At 38.5% G+C, this 19,706-nt stretch overlaps 1 protein-coding gene across 4 annotated transcripts in view; it reads left to right on the forward strand.

Annotated features, from left to right (window-relative positions):
- Positions 1-19,706, forward strand: part of USP54 (ubiquitin specific peptidase 54) — a 91,990-nt gene that overhangs the window by 43,263 nt on the left and 29,021 nt on the right. For all 4 annotated transcript variants that reach the window (XM_030950740.1, XM_030950742.1, XM_030950743.1 and 1 more), the window contains exons 2-7: positions 1,686-2,532; positions 5,159-5,251; positions 15,050-15,184; positions 16,312-16,425; positions 16,587-16,669; positions 18,511-18,616. In XM_030950740.1, coding sequence (XP_030806600.1) covers positions 2,386-2,532; positions 5,159-5,251; positions 15,050-15,184; positions 16,312-16,425; positions 16,587-16,669; positions 18,511-18,616 — 678 coding nt within the window. In that variant the 5' untranslated portion in view covers positions 1,686-2,385. The remainder of the gene's footprint in view (positions 1-1,685; positions 2,533-5,158; positions 5,252-15,049; positions 15,185-16,311; positions 16,426-16,586; positions 16,670-18,510; positions 18,617-19,706) is intronic.

Raw genomic sequence — 19,706 nt, forward strand, 5'->3', positions numbered from 1 at the left:
GTTCCAAAACAATAAAAAAAAAAAAAAAAATGTAATCACTTTGTCATATCTGATGTAGCTTTGCTCAAAAATTGTTCAAAAGTTAGTTTTACAGCCCATTTTGAGAGCAGAGTTGTGTTTTGAACTTGAAGTCCACTGAATAGGTGCACCTCTTAGCTGTGTGTCTTGGGCATGTTTTGGATTGTATTTTTTTTTTTTTTGTTTGTTTGTAGGTGCTTTGGAAAGAAGACCAGGTGTTTGGCTCAGTGGTTTTGGTGAGGCAGCACAGAGCCTGCCTGTCTCAGTTTGTTACACTCAGCACTGCTCTGTCTGTGACACAGTCTTAGCCCCTGCACCTATCGCAAGTAGTGTTGCTTTGCAGAGATCCCTAAATTGATCCCTCAGTAGCTCACACAATATGGTTGGCTCATGGTTCATTAAGGGGTTGAGCAAAGAAAGGGGGCTGAGGCTGAAATTACTTTGAAATGACTCCTATATAAGTTCAGCACTCAGGAATGTTGTGTGACGGGCACGGCAATGGTCTGTGCCTGCAGGCTTGCAAGCATGTCTGAAATTTTGCATGGCACACTGGCAACCAGGACTGCTCATCTGTGAGAAGATATTTGCCTGCCTTACAGCAATGCTGAGACTTCATTAATATTTGTAGAATGAGTTTAAGAGAAATACAAATGAAATATTACTAGAAGGGAATGTGTTAGGCTGCTGTAACACATTTGGAGGTATTTAGGAAGTTCTGTGTGTTTTGACAGGAGATGAAGAATTTATAATTGTGTGGAAGATGAAGAACATGCCTTCAGAGATACCCAGGGTATCTTTGTAGGGTATTATACTCTCAGTTAATTTTTGCTGATGTACAAACCCTACCTATGTCTATTTGGTAGTGACTTCATGCTGCAATTAATACTTAAATACATTTGGATTAGAGTTATCTTGCTAATACTAGCCCTAATAGGTAATTTCAATTGTTGTTATGTGTATCAAAATTGGTAGAATTCTAGATGTCATTGGGAATGTCGCTGGAAAATACTATGCAAGTTTCTTTGAATATAGGTGGACTACACTTAGGAGAGTTTTTAAAAAATGTGTTGTCATGAATCTTCTTGTTCCTGTTTCTGTGCCTTTTATAAGACATCATATATCCCATGTACCTAGATTAAGTAGAGGTAGACATCGTTTCTGATGAAGAAAATTTGGAGACTTTTTTCCCTGGAGAATGCAGTGGGTTGCCGAGTCGGGGATGAGCCTTGTGCCTTCCATGTTCAGTGCAAAATCCCAGTTCTAGGGTGGAGAACATGCTAGCATGTGTTCATAGAACCACAAATCTTCATATAACTCTTTGAACGAATAAGATATTATTTAAAAAAAAGAACTACAAGATTGTAAAGGATATGTTTGACTACTGCCGTGGGGTTTACTTGAATGTTGTGGTTTATTTTTTCAATCTAGTTTCCTTCTTAACCTTGCCAACATACTCCAAACTTCCTTGCTGTTACATGCTTTTCTAAGAATCCTCTGTTCTTTTCCATGTTATTTTATTTTTTGGGTGGAGGAACATTTATATTTTTTGCTTTGTCTCTGAAGATTCAGTGTATTGTGGGAGGTGAGGCAACACTGGTCTTGGCAGAACACCACAAAACCAAGAGTAATTAAATGACGCAAGCCTTTGATTATTTTTCTCTCTCAAGCTTTTTGGCACGGCTGGGCATTCCGATTGCAAAAGGAGGATCGGGAGAAGAAGTTTCTAAAGATCGCATGCAGAATTAGAAGAGCTGTGTCGGAGACGTCTCGCTTCTATAGAGCTCTTCGCTCTCAAGTTCTGGAGTTACTTCTTTTTCCCCTGTGAGGCTAATGTCTCTTTCATCACCCAAGATACATGTAACTGAAAGAGAGCTGCCAAGGTTGTGTTTTGGTTTCTTTCCACCCCTACTAATTGGATTTTTCCCGTGTTCTTCTGGAGGATTATAGAAGGATTACAGAAGCTGTGTTTTTGGGGGTGTGGGAGGAAATTGTTGTTTTTCTCATCTGGAGTCTGAGACCTCCTTGATTTGCCATTTGTTCTCTGAAGTTGCTGCCTATTTGGAAAAGGGAGAAGCAGCTTAACATGAACTTGCACAACCATGGATTCAATCCCTTTGCAAATGTTCTGTGTGGCTGCTTTTAAAGGAGGTTTTTGCATGCATAAGCAGCAAATGAAGAATAGCATCCCAGACTGGATTTAAAAGAAGCAAGCTCCTTGAGTCCTGGCAAAAGGATAAATACAGTTTAAACTATATTTTAAGGAAGACTGGGTGTTGTTCCAGTTTCAAATATTTTGAAAGGAAGCATCTGATCAAGTCAAATATTCTGCCAGCCTAAACCTGCATTTTCTGCAGCTGAAACTGGAAGATGTCTTGGAAAAGAAATTACTTTTCTGTGGGTCGGGGCAATGTACAGGGCATGTTTACTCCAAGAAATACCACCTCCATAGCACCCAGTAAAGGTCTCAGCAATGAACCAGGACAGAACAGTTGCTTCCTGAATAGTGCGCTGCAGGTAAGAGCACAGAATAAAGAATGTTTCTAGTTTTGCCCTCTGTCTGTTGCAGTGTTTTCCTAGGCACTGTGCAATACAGCCAAACTTGAGTACATAGCTGTTGGTGGGCCTATATAGAATAAAGCTACATTTGGAAAAGCAGATTGAGTTATTGAGCAGCTTTTTAATTTTCAGGTTTTCCTAGTAAATTCAATAGCATTTACACAGTCATCATTTACTTGAATGTTTTGTATGTGTAAGCTTGTAGAATGTCAACCCAAGCTAAAAATATACATAGAAATTGTATTTTAAAATAATAGGATATTGCATAGCTTGCAGAATGCATACTCCTTAAAAGTAAACTTTTTTTGTTGAACCAGTCAAGGTTTGATAATAACTATACAAGATCCATTTTATGTAGTTCAGTTTTCTTTCTGGCTGCTGCTTTGTAGCTTAGTTTAAATGACTGAGTGTTTGCCTTTTGATTTAGTAGAATTAGAAGAAAAGCCTTTTCTGGTGCCAAATTCAGTGGAAGTGGCATGGCTGCTATAGAGGTGCTGTCACCATTTAGATGCTTTGAATATCTGATGGTTGAGGTTCAGTCATTTTAGCAGCAGGGCTTAAAACCTCTTCACATCAGTTTCCATGCCTTCATATGACTTGTCTGTGCAGAACAGACTGTATCACTGTAGGTTTGACTTCTGTTTAGCTTTTTTTCCATGGGCATAATCAGGTTCTCAACTAACTTCAGGCTTCCATATACCCCTAGTGTAAATAATACATATTTATATAACTATGACCCTCAATAGGCTTAATATGTTAGGAATGACAGGGCAAAGAGAAGTTTCTAGTGATGTTCTGTATCAATTACCTTTATTAAGCTGTAAGGTGTAAGGACCAGCTGCTTCCTAATATTGAGTTAGTAAACCTAGGTCTGGACTAAGTAGATCCTAATACCAGCTGCATACCATACATGAAGATGAAAGCATATGACCTGGTCTTTAATCTGCTACAGAAATCCTTTTCTTCTAAAGCTGAAGAGAGATAGGATACTGAAAGTACTTAAAATCAGAGCTGAATTTAAAAAAAAAGGCAAGATGATAATAATTTCATAAAATACATACTTCTGGGGTATATCTTCATTTTTTAACACTTAGTCTGAAATGCTCTTGAATGTTTGTTGCTCCTCACTCTTACCATTTTCTGTAAACATTCAAGCTAAACTCCAAAGGCAATTACATAAAAAAATTGGACTCATTCCTAAACATGATTTTTTTGTCCTTTTGTAAAGTCTGCAGTAGTTCTTCAGGAATGTTTGTGTGTAATCAAATGTTTTCAAGGCTTATGTTTCCTCCCAGACCCTTAAGTACAGGGATAGTTTGAGTATAAACATAGCCATGGCAATTATGAATTTTTGGGAAACTTACAGATGATATTTAAAAATGCGTTTACTGAATATTACATATTAGTATGGTTTAAATAACAGATCGTTTCAGTTGAAAACACTTCTTGAAACCAGCGCAAATTTTGCCAGGGTGCTAAATTTTTTCTAGCCAGTTACTTGAGGCAAATCCATCAGAAATAAGAAGTTTGGTTCCTCTGTTTGTGCTAATGAAGCATTTAGCTAGTCACATGTCGGCCTGGACCTTGCTGCTCCGTCCGGAACCTGGTAGGACGTGATTTAGGTCAGGGCTTCTTTCAGTGCAGACTTCTGCCTTCAGGAAGGCTGGTGACTGAGGTTTGCAGGAAAGTTAGTTTCAGCTGAAATAGCCAGTCCTGACCACATTTACACGTAAAGAGCTCACTGTAGAATGCCTCAGAGGTGGATATTGTTGCTCTTTTATTTGAATAATTTGAATAATTTCCCAAGAGTGTACAGGTTTAGTGGTAAAAGTGAAGAATAAAAAAACATGGTGCTGTTAGAGCAGATGTCACCTCTCACTGTTGCTAGCAGAATATGTGAAAGCCCACTTGCTTTTCTGTGCTATGACCCTACCTAGTCACACAGCTGGTATTACCACCATAATTCTCCTGAGAGAAAGCTGTAACTGCCCTAACAGGCTGGGGTTAGTAATCATGGCCTGTCAGGACACTTAGTAATGATAATATTGGGCATAACGGATTTTAGCATTCTGCTGTTTCCTCTTGCACGGACTCGTGCATGTATATGCTGTTGGTGCTCATTTCTTCGTAATCTGGGCTTTCTGCTCAGAACACGAAAGCTGTGTGGGATTGGAAGAAAGGAAGAGTTTCATCCCCATCAGTCCAGGGGGTGTCCTCAGCAGCTCTGCTCAGCTTCAGGGTGCAGTTGCCCAGTGGCCGGCCCTGGTGCCAGCACAGCAGAGCAGTCAGAGCAGGTGCTGTTTAAGCCAGCACTGCCACATGGATGAATAAGTGAGTTTTCTAATCTAAAAGCACAAGGCAAGAAATTCAGAGGAAGGTCATACTGTAAGTTAGCATGTGAAGGTTACAGCTAAAGAAGAAAGTTGAAAACATCACTTGCAGTTAGATAAAAGGCATCCCTTTGGAGATGATCACTGCTGACATTGGTATACTTCTTAGATTATTCAGCATATGCAGTTTAAGCAGAAGCTTATGCAGTATTTTATGTTATATAAAATTGGCTGTGTCCCCTTTTCTGTTTCAGGTTCTCTGGCACCTGGACATTTTTCGCCGCAGTTTCCGTCAGATCACAACGCACAAATGTATGGGTGATTCTTGCATCTTCTGTGCTCTTAAGGTAAAAGTTAGAAATATATTGAAAACCATTCTTTAAAAATTTGAGCAGAAATATTTATGATAGTTAATTAATATTTATAATCAAACTTGCACCTGAAAATATGTGAGAACAAGGTAGATGTGATAGCTAGTGGTCCAAGATCCAGTTTCTAAAATGTGTTCAAATATGTTGGTAAAGTTTCAGTTACAAGGACTCTTCTTAATGGTGTGCAGGTCATTATGAGTCTCCATTAGTTCAGCCAGTAAAATACAAGTTTGCTTTATTTCTTCCTATTTATCATTTGGTATACAAATATAATACTGTAGGCAGTCAGTGTGCTCATCACCATTTACCTTTCTCTTCAGAGTAACTTTAAATGTCAGGATAGGGAAAGCCATTTAGCTAAGCCTTTCTTCAAACAGTTCAAAACTGTTGATTATGTAAGACTAAAAGGCTATTTTCTACTGTAAATATTGATGTCTGCATTAAATGGCTCAGCTCTTTGTAGTCTCTGTTTTAAAAAACATCAATTCTGTTTGTAGCTGCAGATTCAATAACTGACTGTCACAGAGGCTGCCTGGACAGTAAGATCTAGATGCTAGCTCTGATTTTGAGTACTGCTATGTACTTGAGTAAATGGTGCAATCCTGTGTCTCTGTCTGTCTCTATCAATTAATTTGTTGCATTCTGGGGGTTTTTTGTGACGCCCTTTCTAAATTTTGCTAGCTCAAACCCCTGGCTTTTTGTGGGAGAAATGTACATGATGCAAACATGATGAAAATACCCAGCTTTAATCTTCCTGAGCAGTGATTTTCCTTTCTGAAATTGAGACTTAAACATCTTCTTTGATCACAAATGCGTTGTAAAATCCAACTAAATATATAAACTAATTGTAGAGAATTTGTGTCATGAATTCTATGTACAGTAATGAAAATGGCAGACACCATGTTGTATAAAAATGGTAAAATAGAGAGTGCAGGTTTAAATTAAGATCATCTGATGTTCCCAGGCAATATTTATGATATAACAGCTGTCTTGCTGCTGTTAAGCAATGTCACAGGTGCTCTGGTAGACAGGCTTGAAATGAATTATGTAGTGAGCTTTTGGGCTGTTGTTGAAGAGTTTTCCCTGGCAAATGAACAGTAAACGGGAGACTATAAAGGCATGAAGTAAGAGAATTTATCTTTTTTTGGAGGGGAAATTTGTCTCAAGACATATCTATTGAAATGATGAGACAGGATGATATTTACAGCAGTATCATCAGAAGAGGATGTAACAGTGGGTTTAGGAGCAAGGTAGTGCCTCCAAAGTGAGATACAGCTCTTCAGACACAGAAAAGATGGAGTATTAAATACATCCCCTTCCTTAAAGGGGAATGATGAGACTTAGTCACAATCTGGTTTGAGTTCATTAAGTTCAGTGGGATAATTTAAAGGTATTTTTTGGATCATGCCCTCGAGTAATGTCAAGTGATTGTTGGTACTCTTTGTTAGCCAAGATGAAGTCAGAAAGAAAAGGATTTAGGAATTTACCATGAATGTAAGCTTTTGCTATTCTGGGGTTTAACTGAAAAGCATGATCAAGGAAATACCAGGAGATCAGACAGTTTCTGCCATGAATGAAAGTAGACTCTCAACTCTGCACTAGAGTCCAGGTTTTAATATGGAGATAACAGTAAAAAGCCTTTCTGTATAGAATACTGAAAAAGAGGGAGAGGGATGTGAAAGAAAATTGCAGGAAAAAGGAGAGGACGAACCTTTGTGGTACTGGTCTTGGAAGATGAACTGATAACAAAGATGCATGTGGATTTGCAGTACTGGTATGAGAGGGAAAGCACTACAGGAAAACTGGAAAATGACAGGATCTCTGGAATATATGTATTAAAAGCAGACATTGGGTCAAAGAATGTTTAGTTTTGTTGGTAAAATCCTTGTTTTTGATGTCTTGAGTTGTGTACTGTGTTATTATAAACTTGGAAATGACAGGTGGTGTGGTGGAATTCACAAATTCTATGCATGCAGCCATGTGTTTATTTTTTAATAAGCAGCTTTTGAAAAATTTGCTGCTGTCTCTTTTCACTCTCAGATACCTGCAAAGATTGTGTGTGTGTTTTTGGTTTTGTTTCTTTTTTTTTTTACCTGAAGTTCTTAGCAATAATGTTCCTAGGTGGCACTTGTTACAACCCTTAATTTCTAATAAAACAATAATATTGCACCAAATCTTCTACTGCTTTTGCACATTTTGGGAAACATGCGTCTGGTTGTGTGCAAAATTCCTAGAGCTCACAAAAATTCTAAGGAACACCTAAGCAATTGAAGAATTACCCAGACAATTATTTATGAAAGTGGGCAGTAACCAAAACTTGAAAAAGTAAATAGATTCCAACTGGATCCAAATCAAAAAGTTTGCATCTACTCTATGTGCAGTCTGTTCTTCATGGGAGACTGCTGTGCATCCTGCCAAAGCCTGTTCCAGAAACTCTTTCTCTGGGTAATATTGTGCCAAGCTTTCACTTTTATTATCTTGTGTAAAATGCTGATGTGTGTACATAAGTATTTGAAAATTCCCCCCTTCCCCTTTTTGTGTTGCTGTCAAGTCAAATACTGTTATAAAGGTGAGTTATAAGGGCTGTCACTTGACTCTAAGTGAAACTGGGGGTGCAAACCTCCCTTCAATCCCCACAAAAAACCTCTGGGCACCAGCAATGTAAGCTGTCTTGCTTGAAAGCAGCTGAAAAGGTAGGGATATTCACAAGGGACAGCCCCAAACCATGGAGATGGTCACATTCATCTTCATGTTCTCCTTAAGCAGGCAGTAGAAGGGGGAAAAAGGCCATTCAAGGTGTTTACTCGTTCTCTGCTGCCCTCTGGATAAATGTTTTCAAGGCGCTCTATTTTCTTCCTCCTGTAAAAGTCTGTCTGGTACGTGTTATGTGTAAACTTCCATAAGACAAGTGGGATTATGTGCTTAATGTGCACCTAATACTGCAAGCATCACCAAGGGCATGTTTTGTGTTCCAGGGCGGCAGGGTCATCCCCTCCCTTCTGTGCCCATCTCTTCCCCTGCCCCAGCTCTCCTTTCTGCTCTGGAAGCCTTTAACTATTGTCCTGCCAGAGTAATGCTGGATTAGCCTCCAGGTCTTTGACATCCTCTTTTTCTTGAATCTTGCCTTAGGCTTTGCTAAGATGAGGGAGAAGAAGTGGCTGCATCCAGTGGGAACACCAGAATTTGGAGCTCTATACCATGCGAAAATCTCCTATTAGGGTCTGGGGAGAGGTAATTAGCCTTGCATGCTGTCAGGTGGATCTGCCCAAAATACGTGTCCAGACCAAGCAAGGTGGAGGCAGGACATGTTTACCCTTCTTCAGAGCATGCTGGCATGTTCAGATTCCAGCCTGGCCTGGGAAAGGGAGAGTGCTTGTGGGGAGGAGCCTATGTCACGTTCCCCCACTTCACTTCAGGGTCCTTTCACAGCATACCTGACATCATCTGTGTTGTACAGAGATGCTTCATGCTCTTCTCCTGCTCTGAAATGTTGCTCTGAAGGTGACATCCTCTTCCTTTTGACTCTAGAGGAAGATAGTCTTCTCTAAGCTAAATTTAGCCATGGAATAACACTGAAGAAGTATTTTTTCCACACTTTCTTGGCTTGTTGCAACTGTTTCTAGGAATTTGGATGTCATGCACTGTATTTACTGTAATTGCTCAGTTAGCTCTCTAAATATTACTTGTAATTTCAAATATGGGATCACAGGACAGTGATGTCATACCCAATCAAATCACATTTTATTTTTGTACCACGTTGAAGACTTCCATTTCACAAATTCTTGAAGTCATTTTAAAACTTGATGTGCTCCCTGACTGTGTTTGTGTAGCTAGAAAATGAACCTTGAAATCATTCCAGATATGCATTCCTTGGTTATTTGGAAGTTACCTTGCATCAACAGCTATAAAAAGGGAGAGTTGCAGACTCTGTGCTGGAACCCCAAACACTGCCCCTTAAAATGTGGCATTATTTAAGTATTTTTTCAGTACACAAGCTGTCCTTACCACTATGTGGTTTGCCTGCCATAACACTGGAACAGCTTTTTGATTTATTATTTATGATGAAGTCTACTATGATTTGGTTTATATTCCTTTTTTTTCAGCATGACTTTGCTTTGGTGTTTATCACAGCTGGAAGAGGGTAGGAAGGGGGAAATCCGTCCACTGTACTGATCATGCCACAGAGAGTTTGTTCTCCTTCCAGGGATTGTACTGGGAGCTCCATAGTGCCAAGATACAGGACAGAGTGTTTTTTGTAGGTCACAAAGAAGAATGTTCTATTGATTGATACATTCTAATAGGGCTGGTCTTTTCTGGTTTTTTGTCATGTGCAACAAAAGCAGGAAGAATGTGAATTTTCTGTGTAGAGATGATGTTGTTTAAGATGTAAATGGAGAACAGTAGGGTTTTGCAGCACTTTAAAAAAGTGGAATGACTATAGTTGGTTCTCATAAGCCACTTGCTTGAAATTGAGTGATTTATTATTAAATATTCATCATGTAGTTGAGACCATAATAAGTTGGTTGCAAAGATTTCATCCTCTTTTTTATGCTCTTTTTCTGATGACAGCAGTATTTCAGGTAAAACAGTAGTCAAAACACATAAAATAATTACTTCTATTGTTTGAATGTTTTTCATCAGTTGGCACTTGCAGTTAACTGCCTGCCAAATAAACTAGCAGCAAGTACAGTTCCCTGAGTTAATAAACTGGTAATTGAAGCTTCCAAATAACAATTGGCTGCTTTGATCTTGATCAAGCAGTTAATGAATTGTTACCTAATAGATGTCCACATTCTGTGATTTGAATTTCTTTTCCTGACGCCTTCCTAAACAAGACTTGTGGAAAGTATTATTTTTACTTGATTTTGGTAGTAGCCAGAAATACCTGACTTGACAGTCTCTACTGGGGACCTGATCTTAATATTCAGGGTACAGTGTGAGTACAAATGAAAGATACATAAAAAGAAGGGAATAAATGGAAATCTAGCTTGATTGTCACCAGACTTAGAGGTTTGAAAAGAGATCAAAAGACACAAAACCAAACAGACGTAGAATTTGTTGCAGCCTTGAAGGCGAATATAACACGAGGAAATGTGGGGAAGAAATGTGAGCTAGTGAAAATACTGTGGGTATGGGAGGCTGATGTGTTTGGATAGGAGAAAAATGATTTTTAGCGGCCATTTGAAACAGGTTATTGTACTGAGTATGAGGCTTCAGTGGGAGAGTGTGATGTTCTGAATGAGAGATTAGGTACTACAGGCAAGAAAAAAAGGTGTGCTGAGCAGGGTGAGAAGGGCATGCTACTAAAATGGAGAGAAAGCTTAAAAAATTATGCAAACAAAAATCCCATCACCAAAACCCAGAAACAATTGATTAGTGTAGGGAATACTAAGGTGAGGCGAGCATGTTTTGTTCTTTGAAATACCATACCACTAGTGCTGCAGTGATATCCTTATACAGAAGGAAGCTTCTTTATAATTCTGTAAGGGTTAGTTCCCAGAAAGCTGCCAAGGACACAACTCAAAATTACAGTGCATAAACACTATTCTGATTCAGTAGCTGTTCCCTATTGTCTTAACCCATCAATTTATTCTTATGTCAGCCTACTTTTGCATGCTTGATTAAAAAGTTCCATGTGAATGTGTATCAAGTTTGGTTTGTTTCATCAGTATGGTTAGTTACACACTGCAGATGTCAGTTTACCCCAAATAAATGGAATACTTCTTTCCTAGGGAGGAAGTTGATTCCAAACACTATTAAAGATAATTGGGAGCAGATCTTATAAACTGTAGGAGGGGGTTTGCAGTGATTACAACTTTCAGATCTTTAAAAGAGCTCCCAAGAATGCCTGTCAAGCCCATGGATTACCTAAAAGAGTACTTACTATATTTAATTAGTAAACCAGGTGAAAAAAAATTGGTTTATGATCATGCATGTGAATTTTAGTGTTCTGAAATATCTTCAAGGTTTCTTGAAGAGCTGTATGATAAATATACCTTGTCTCAAAACTTAGGTTGTTTTCCTTTATTTGATCCTTGATCAATGTACATCTAGAAAGTTCATACTGATCCCCACTCCCACAGTTCCCAAAGTGGAGGACATTATTTTGGAAGCCCACTGACTGATGTGTGTCAGAGGCCCAGCTGTGTAGTAGTAGAAAGGATATGAAGCCTTCAGTTAAAAAACTATGAAAAAGCCTGCTGAATAGTAAAAAATGGAGTGAGGCCCTACAATTGATAATGTAAGATGGTTAAGGAAGTTCCAGGTTTGGACCCATCTGAGAGCAAGCTGGTGAAAGAGCAATGTAGTTGGGAGTTGATCTTCATATTTGGGGAAGGACTATATGCAACTAGATGGACTTGGCGAATTTATTGGTCTTAAAGAGCACATGCACTTCCTAATTTTATTCTCTGCTAGCATTTCCAGACATAGGAAGAGCTGTAGGGAAGGGGATGTGAAGGGAGATGGGCTTCTTTTCCATATAGACCTCTCATAGGAATGCAGTATAACGAGAACACAGACTTGCTATCTTAAAAATCCCTTGCTCACACTGTTCTGTCCTAGCCTGTAGACTGACCAACATGCCAAGAATCATTTCCTCAGTGTAGAAATCAAAGTACTGCTATTAATACAGTATTAGCAATTCTTAGATTTTATGTTAAGCTATTTTTTTTTAATCTCCTCCTTGATTTTAGTTACTGAAAACAGGTAAAATAGAAGAAACTGCATTTTCATGGGGCTTTTATTGCCACTGTTAAGGGACATGCTCATTTGCGTTGGAATGTAGGCATTGAAAGAGATCATCAGTGCAGTGAGTACGCTGATGGGATTTCCATGATCTTCAGTTTCAGAAGGAGTTGAAGAAGTTTTTGGAGGAGAATGAAGTTTGAATGTTTCATTTATGAAGTTCTCATGTTCCATGGTCCCTTGGAAGAAAGGCGCCATGAGAACTCCTGGGGCAGAACGAGGAGTGCTTTCTTGGTCTGCACCCAGCTGGCTTCCATACCTGTGTAGGGAACCAATGTTTGAGCACTTAACACTATTGCTCACAGGCAAGACCTTAAATTAAGGAGGGAGATCTGACTTAGATAATGTGAAGTGATGAAATTGCAGGAAATGCCACACCTGTCAGTCTAAGCTTGAGAGACAAGATAGACTTGTTCTGAAGGGGAGCAAAAAAAAGAACCTATCTTGAAAAAGAAAGGGAATTAACCCCAACAACCCCATCTCCTTCCCCAAAACCCCAGTCCAACCCCAGTGACTGAAACCTAAGAAAAACCAAACTTCCCTGTGTTCAGAGTACTTTTGACTCCATTTGAGGTGCTTTTGGGACTTCCTACAAGCACTGGGTTCCAACGTGCTCTAAACTGCGTTGTGCAATACCATAATAAGATTTGATCTTTATTAAATTAAAATGCACAATTACTCACTGGTTTTAAGTTTTTGTTCCTCTTTTGTAATTTAAATAGGACAATATACCATTGTGTGCTATGTCATTACAAATTTGAGGAAGCATTCTTCCATGTAATATTGGGATCTGTTACATCCTGATTTTTGCATTCTTCACAGAATTGACATTGCTTAATTATTTTTTGCTCCATGGTAAGTATACTGTTTCTTTAAAGGTAGAAGTTTAAAAGAAGAGTTTCAGCTTCCTTGTTTGCTTCTCCTTTTACCTAGTTTAGAGCCTGCATTGTTTCTCACCCCTCAGGAGTGCAAAGCCATTTCAGGGCTCTCATTGAAGCAAACCAGATCCTGCCCATCAGCTCACGGCAGTGAGGTTGTTGACCAGTTGCTAGACAAGTCTCAGATCTATGAAGTGAGATTGAATAAATTGAATAAACACATTTCTGAAGCACACTTTGGAATATTTTGGAGTGCTCTTAAATGATTTAATGCAAAATGTGAACCAGGGTGGAGTTGTGTTTCACTGCCTTTTTTGTTTTAAGGGTCACTGAAATGAGAAAATTCACTAATGAAACATGAAACTTGCTCAGTTATCAGAGTGACAGAAATGGCAATCAAGTTTAAGTGCAGAGACTTTGTTGTTGTTTCTGTTTTATGTATGTATATATAGAAGATAACTGAGGGGGTATTGTCTGTAGTCCTGAAGTATAATACTGCCTCATGTCTTTCTCTTTACCCTTTTCTCATGATTCTGTGATGCTCTAATAAAGGCACTAATAGAAGAGCTGTGAGCTTCAGCACAATGGGCTATTTTCCATCAGTGAGCACCTTGAGGACCACCAAAATAAAAGTTGCAGTAAAGAGATATAGGCATATTACATCTATTTTAGATTATGTCAACACTATAAATTGTACCATTCCTTTGGGCAGAAATGGCAGGGGCATGGAGGGTCGTTTGCTGCCTGTGCAGTGACAGCTGTGCTTGGCACTTTTTCCAATGCCCTCAAAACAGACAAGATTGTACCATTTGGCAAATGTCCCAGCTTACCTTTCCCATTTCCTGATGAGAAACAAGTAAATATAGTTAAGGGAGAGAAAGATTTAGATGACTTCCAATTACTGTAGATCCTAAGTATGTTGGGGAGAAGGTTTCTGTAATTAAAGGAAGAAGTGCTATATGAATTGTGAATCACTGCAGATTAATATAGATTTGAAAGAATATCAAACAGGCAATTTGATTTTTTTTTCCTCGTCTTACTAAGTTTAGAATGCAGAAAAGCAGACTGGTGATCCTTTTTTCCTCTCTTGCAGTCTGAATTGAGCTTTTCCACAGTCTTTAGAGAAATTATGAGGACAGTTTTATAGGAAAGGACAGGCAGAATTTTGAGATTGACACTGATGAAGATGGTTGCTTGTCATATGAAATGAGGTAGAAAGTAGAGCACAGTGGTGATGGAGAGTTGTCTTGTATTAAAATAAGGACGAGAAATTTTTTACTTAAAATGAGGACCTTGCATACAGAATTAGGTTCCTGTTTTTGTAGGAAGGGCACAGTGCAAGTTAACTGTTCAGATGATGTTTTGGATATTTCACACACATGCGCACGCAAGCACCCAAAATAAATGTGGGTGTTTCATCAGCTGGGAATATGTACAGAACTTCCATGCATATAACCCACATTTCACAAAATAATGTCTCTTCTTAGAACTACTCATCCTTGCAAATGGTTGTTACCCAGATGATGTGTGAGTTACAGTTATGAAAATGCAGGTTTATGGCAGCAAATGAACAGCTGGCTGTACATGGGAACTGCTATTCCTATTCGCGTCGTGCCTTTTCCCTCCTGCATGCTGATACTAAAATCATCTAATTCTTACCCACTTGGACTTAGGAAAGGTAAATTTCTTAAAGCGTGCAAGTATCAAGTTGTGGCTGTTTAAGGGCTAGAGATGTTCGGAAAGAGTTGATTGAAAGAGGGAACAAGGTGGCATGGGTAAGCTGGAAGTGAGAAAGTTAAATGGAGAGGGAGAGATGGAAATAAAAAGTATGATATTCTAGTGTTCATTGCTTCAGGAATCAGATTTAGAGAAAGACAAATAGATCCAGGGGGGATTGACGCTGGGGGAAATTTCATCCTAAATTTCTAACCCTCCCTTGTATCTGTGAAAGAAAAGGAAGAAATACACAAAGGTGCGTATGATTTCAAAGGAGGAACTTCTGGGATTTGTTCTTGTGGTCAGTGTACTGTACAAGTATCTGTGTGTTGCAGGATCCAAACAAGTTAAATGTTTGCTGTTTGTTTTCAGATAAATTGAGTCATATTCTGAACAATACAGTAACTTAACCATCTTTCTGGTTTTTTGCTAGGGTATATTCAACCAGTTTCAATGTAGCAGTGAGAAGGTACTGCCTTCTGATGCCCTGCGCACTGCTCTTGCAAAGACATTTCAGGATGAGCAACGCTTCCAGCTGGGCATCATGGATGATGCTGCTGAATGTTTTGTGAGTATAACTGAAAGGTGGTTTGACAGGCAGAGATGTGGCCCACCACTACCCAATCTTCCCCGATTTTTTTTCCCCTTAATTTTTTCCCCACTATTTTTTCTTTCCCCAAATTGCAACAGACTTTGCATGTCTGGCCTGGAAAAGTGCACGGAGGGATCCCCAGACTAATGATTTGGAAATGGTAATAGCATTGGTAACCGTTTTTACAGTTTCTTTTGCATGTGTGCTGCTTGCCCTCTGCAGTGTGCTTTAGATGTGAATTATGAAAAAATTGCACTAAAAGAATGATCCAGGATTCTAGTTTTAAGGATCTCCTCAAAAGGGTGAAAGGACATTTTGTTTGCCAGTTTTTCTGAAATTGCATTTCCACAGGAAAATTTTTCAAGGAAAGTTGTACAATGTTAGAGATGTTTTGCCAAATAATTAATCTTGACCTGTTTATTGCAGGCCTATAAACCACCCAGGCAGCTAGTAGTGTTAGTGAAAAGTGTTATGCTGGAAGAGTTATCAAGAGATTTCTGGCACCCACAGATGAATATTGGCAACAGTGGGAGGAGAGAAGGTCTTGGGACAAGGATTCCTGGGAACTTTAGAACAGATGCAGTTGTATGAATTAATATCTAGGAAACGTTTGGTCCTTTTGTTTCATACAGAATTTAGTCTGCCTCTTCATTTATTAGTTCTCCCCCTTTTTGATAGAATGTAGTTGATGTGGCATATTTCAAAGCTCTCATGGAATGTAGAAGTTGATTTATTTTGTGTTGACGAGAAATTAGTGTCAATCCACTGATTTTTAAAACTGCATAGGTACTCTGTTACATTTGGTCATATCCATGGATGCTTGAGAACTGGACAGAAAAATCAGCAGCAGAGTCTTCAGCAGTGCTATTAAAAAATAACATAAATGGTTACCTGATCCAGCATTTCAAATCAGAAGTGGAGGGCACTTCCTTTTTTATCCAAGAAATATCAACTTCTTTGTTTTTGAAGTAACTTTCGTGAATTTGCAGGAGCCTTCTGTCTGTAGCATTATTGCATCTGGCATGCTTTTGTGATTTATATCTTAATTTCAACAGCAGGCAAATGTTATCTAATGCATTTTTTTCCTTTTTTCCTTTGGCTAGGAAAACCTGTTAATGCGAATTCACTTCCACATTGCAGATGAGACAAAGGAAGACATTTGCACTGCCCCACATTGTGTTTCCCACCAGAAGTTTGCAATGACTTTATTTGAGCAGGTGAGGTAAAGATACATGCTTTATGCCAAGGGCCAGTTCTCAAGTTTTATGTTTTCATTCCTAAAACATGCATTGCCACAGTAAAGAAATGTACAGGCAGAAGTGTTGCAGTGTAAATACCTGTTTATTCTTGTCAATGTATTATATTTTCTTTTCTTTAGTGTGTTTGTACCAGTTGTGGTGCCACCTCTGACCCGTTACCTTTCATCCAGATGGTACATTATATTTCCACAACTTCACTCTGGTGAGTTGAGTTTTTGACAGGTATCCTCCCCTTCTGCCCCACTTTTTTCTTTCGTTTTTTTCTCCTCCCGTCCTGGTATTGCAGTTGGATCTTTGTGATCTTTACTGATGAAATGCCTAGAACACGATTTGTTCAAAGTTGGCAGAGCTTTGATAACTGTGATAAAGAACATGAGGCTTTAGTGAAGCAGAAGATGGTAGTTTAGGCATGGATCACTGTGTCTGCTTGTTTATGATTCTGAATCTTGACAACTGTAGTAACAAGGACTCACGTACATTTTGAAAGACTTTAAAATGTGAGCAGGTGATTTAAGAAGACAGATAAGAAAAACAACAAAAAAATTACATTCAAAAGGACCTTTGGACATCTACTCCATCCTATTGTTTAAAGCAGGGCAAACTTCAGAGCTAAATCAGGCTGCTGGGGGTTGTGTGTAGCTGAGTTTTGAAAGTGCTTAAAGGACAAAAATTTCATGACTTCTCTGGGCTGCCTGTTCCAGTTCTGAACTGGAAGGTTTTTTCCTCCTTCATGGTGACCGGGACAGTTTCTCAGTAACTAGGGGAAGATGCAGAAAGGGAAGTTCTCACTGGAGATCAGACATGGTTTGCCCTTGGTAAATCTGTGCTGACTGCTCCGACTCACCTTATCCTTCGCATGCATGGGGTTGATTTCCAAGGGGATTGATTTAGTCTGTCATGGCCCCAGGTGGTGGAGTGAGACTGACCAGCCTGTAGTTCCTCAAATCCTCTTTTCTTGGATGAATATATAGCTCCTGTTTAATCTAGTTATGGGGGAACTTCACTGGTCACTGTGACCTTTCTTCAGAGGTGGTACACAGAGCATGAGCACTCAGTCTGTAGCAGATTGTTTGAACTAATGCTGGAGGAGTGGAGGAGTCTTCTTTGAGTAGAAGGCTGCTCAGTTAAAAGTTTTTAAAATCTGATTGAGGCAGGAATCTGTTATTTATTTCTGTCTTGAAATCTTTATTAGGATTAGAACTTTGCTTTGCTTTATGTCTGGCATGTGAGATACGTAGGTACAGTGATATCTGTAGTTACAGAAAAGATTGTCACGAAAACTGCTAGTTGCTCTTCACATGCAGATCTCTTAAAAGGTACCACTTTACCTGCATAGCAAGAGTACTGTAAAGCATCCCCCTTGTGGCTGCTGCCTGCTGTTCCATCAAACTGCAGATTTTCATTAGGTTCCATCAGACACTGTATATTAGAAAAAGGGTAAAATAGTTATGTAAATGGTATTCAGTATTTTTTAGGAAATATCACAATAGATCCTAAGTCATACATTATTTTAGAAATACCAATACATACTAATATATAATTCATCTCTGAAGCCATTTTAAGCTGGAACATGCTTTGAGCACTAATACTCTTGTGTACATATCTTTCTTTCAACTTGGACAGTGAAATCAATTGGGTACCATGCTATCTTTTGTTTGTAATTTTATTCAGAATGTGTCTTTCTGTGCTTCTTTACTATAATTGTGCTTATTGAAGGAGGCACATTTTGAAGCAAATATTCCATTTTGAAACCAAGTATTTATCAATTGCTTAAATTTTCTTTTAAGATACAAAATTTAAACCAAACAATCCATTTCTGTTTTCAGTCCTACTTCTTTTCTTTATGCAGTATTTTTGTGGAAGATGTAGTAATTCACAATTAACTATGTGGTTTTTTAATGTACTACAATATTAAATATGAAAAGTGTTCTGTATTTTAAGTTTCTTTAAAAAAATTAGGTGAAATGTATACTAGATTAGCGTGGGTTTGTGGTTTTATTTTATTATTGAACTTTTGTTTTCTGTATTTTGTCTATACTGAAGCAATCAAGCTATTTGTATGCTGGAGAGGCGGGAGAAGCCAACTCCAGATATGTTTGGAGAGTTGCTGCAGAATGCCAGCACCATGGGGGACCTGAGAAACTGCCCAGTGAGTAGCCTTGGTTCTCTTTGGGTGTGAATTCAGTGTCTCACAGGTACTCAGTGAAGGAAGGGAAAACTTAGTGATGATGAGTGCTGCTTTAACTAGCCAGAAGTTTTAAAAACAGGAATAGATGCTTATTTTTTATGTATATCATAAGTGCTAGATTTCTAAAGTAAGAGTTCAGTGTCTTGTTCTGCCTTTTAATGAATATGCAAAAAGAGTTACCATCAAACTTTTTTTACACGCTGATTAATAGGTAGGGCAGGAAACAGCTGCAGAGTTGCTGCTTCATGTAATGCTACTGTTAGATGCATTACCTTTAACAGGAGGGTTTGTGTACCTGGTCCCTGGGGCCAGTGTATTTCCATTTTATACCTGGCTCCCTTCCCAATTTATAACTCTGAAACTTTCAGTAAAAGTCTCCATTGAAATATATACTTTTTAATATTGGCAAGTACTGGCTTACTTATCTAAGTAAAAGAAATTAAGATATTTTATTGTTGTTTAAAATGTGCATATAAGTTCAGCTATTTAATAACCAAAGAATGTGAAATTTAATAGAAATACATTCTTGGTCAGGGAAAACTGCTCTTTGACTGTGAAAAATCAGTTGAATAAAATTGCATACCAGCATTTGCTGCCCCTTTCTTTTTATACTCAAAAAAATTTCTATTGAGGTTTAGCTAAGTGTGGCCTCAAAGTTACGCTAAGGAAGCTTTTTATCAGGATGACGTGTTCCTGCTGTCATGCTGAAAATGCTGAAGCAAAGAAGACAATTTGAGAGTAAGATAGGTTGGGAAGTAATAAACAGAATTGCTTGTGTTATAAATGACGCTTTCAAAATATGTGTGAAAAAAGTCATCTTAATGTTAAAACCTCCTATCTACATTTAAACATCAGAGTCCTCTGCAGTTTCTTTCTTTTTTTTAATTTTTCATTTTTGTCTCTCCATGATGTTTGGGACTGAAATTCTGATTAAATTTTCTAGTTTGCTGTGGGGAAGAGGTGCTTTGTGATCTCTTCCCTGGTTTTAGTGTCAGAAATTATTATATCCAGTTGTGAAACTGGACTCTGTAGACAAGAGAAATTATTCTCA

The sequence above is a fragment of the Camarhynchus parvulus genome, chromosome 6 (genome assembly GCF_901933205.1).
Source record: "Camarhynchus parvulus chromosome 6, STF_HiC, whole genome shotgun sequence".
NCBI classification, from domain to species: Eukaryota; Metazoa; Chordata; class Aves; order Passeriformes; family Thraupidae; genus Camarhynchus; species Camarhynchus parvulus.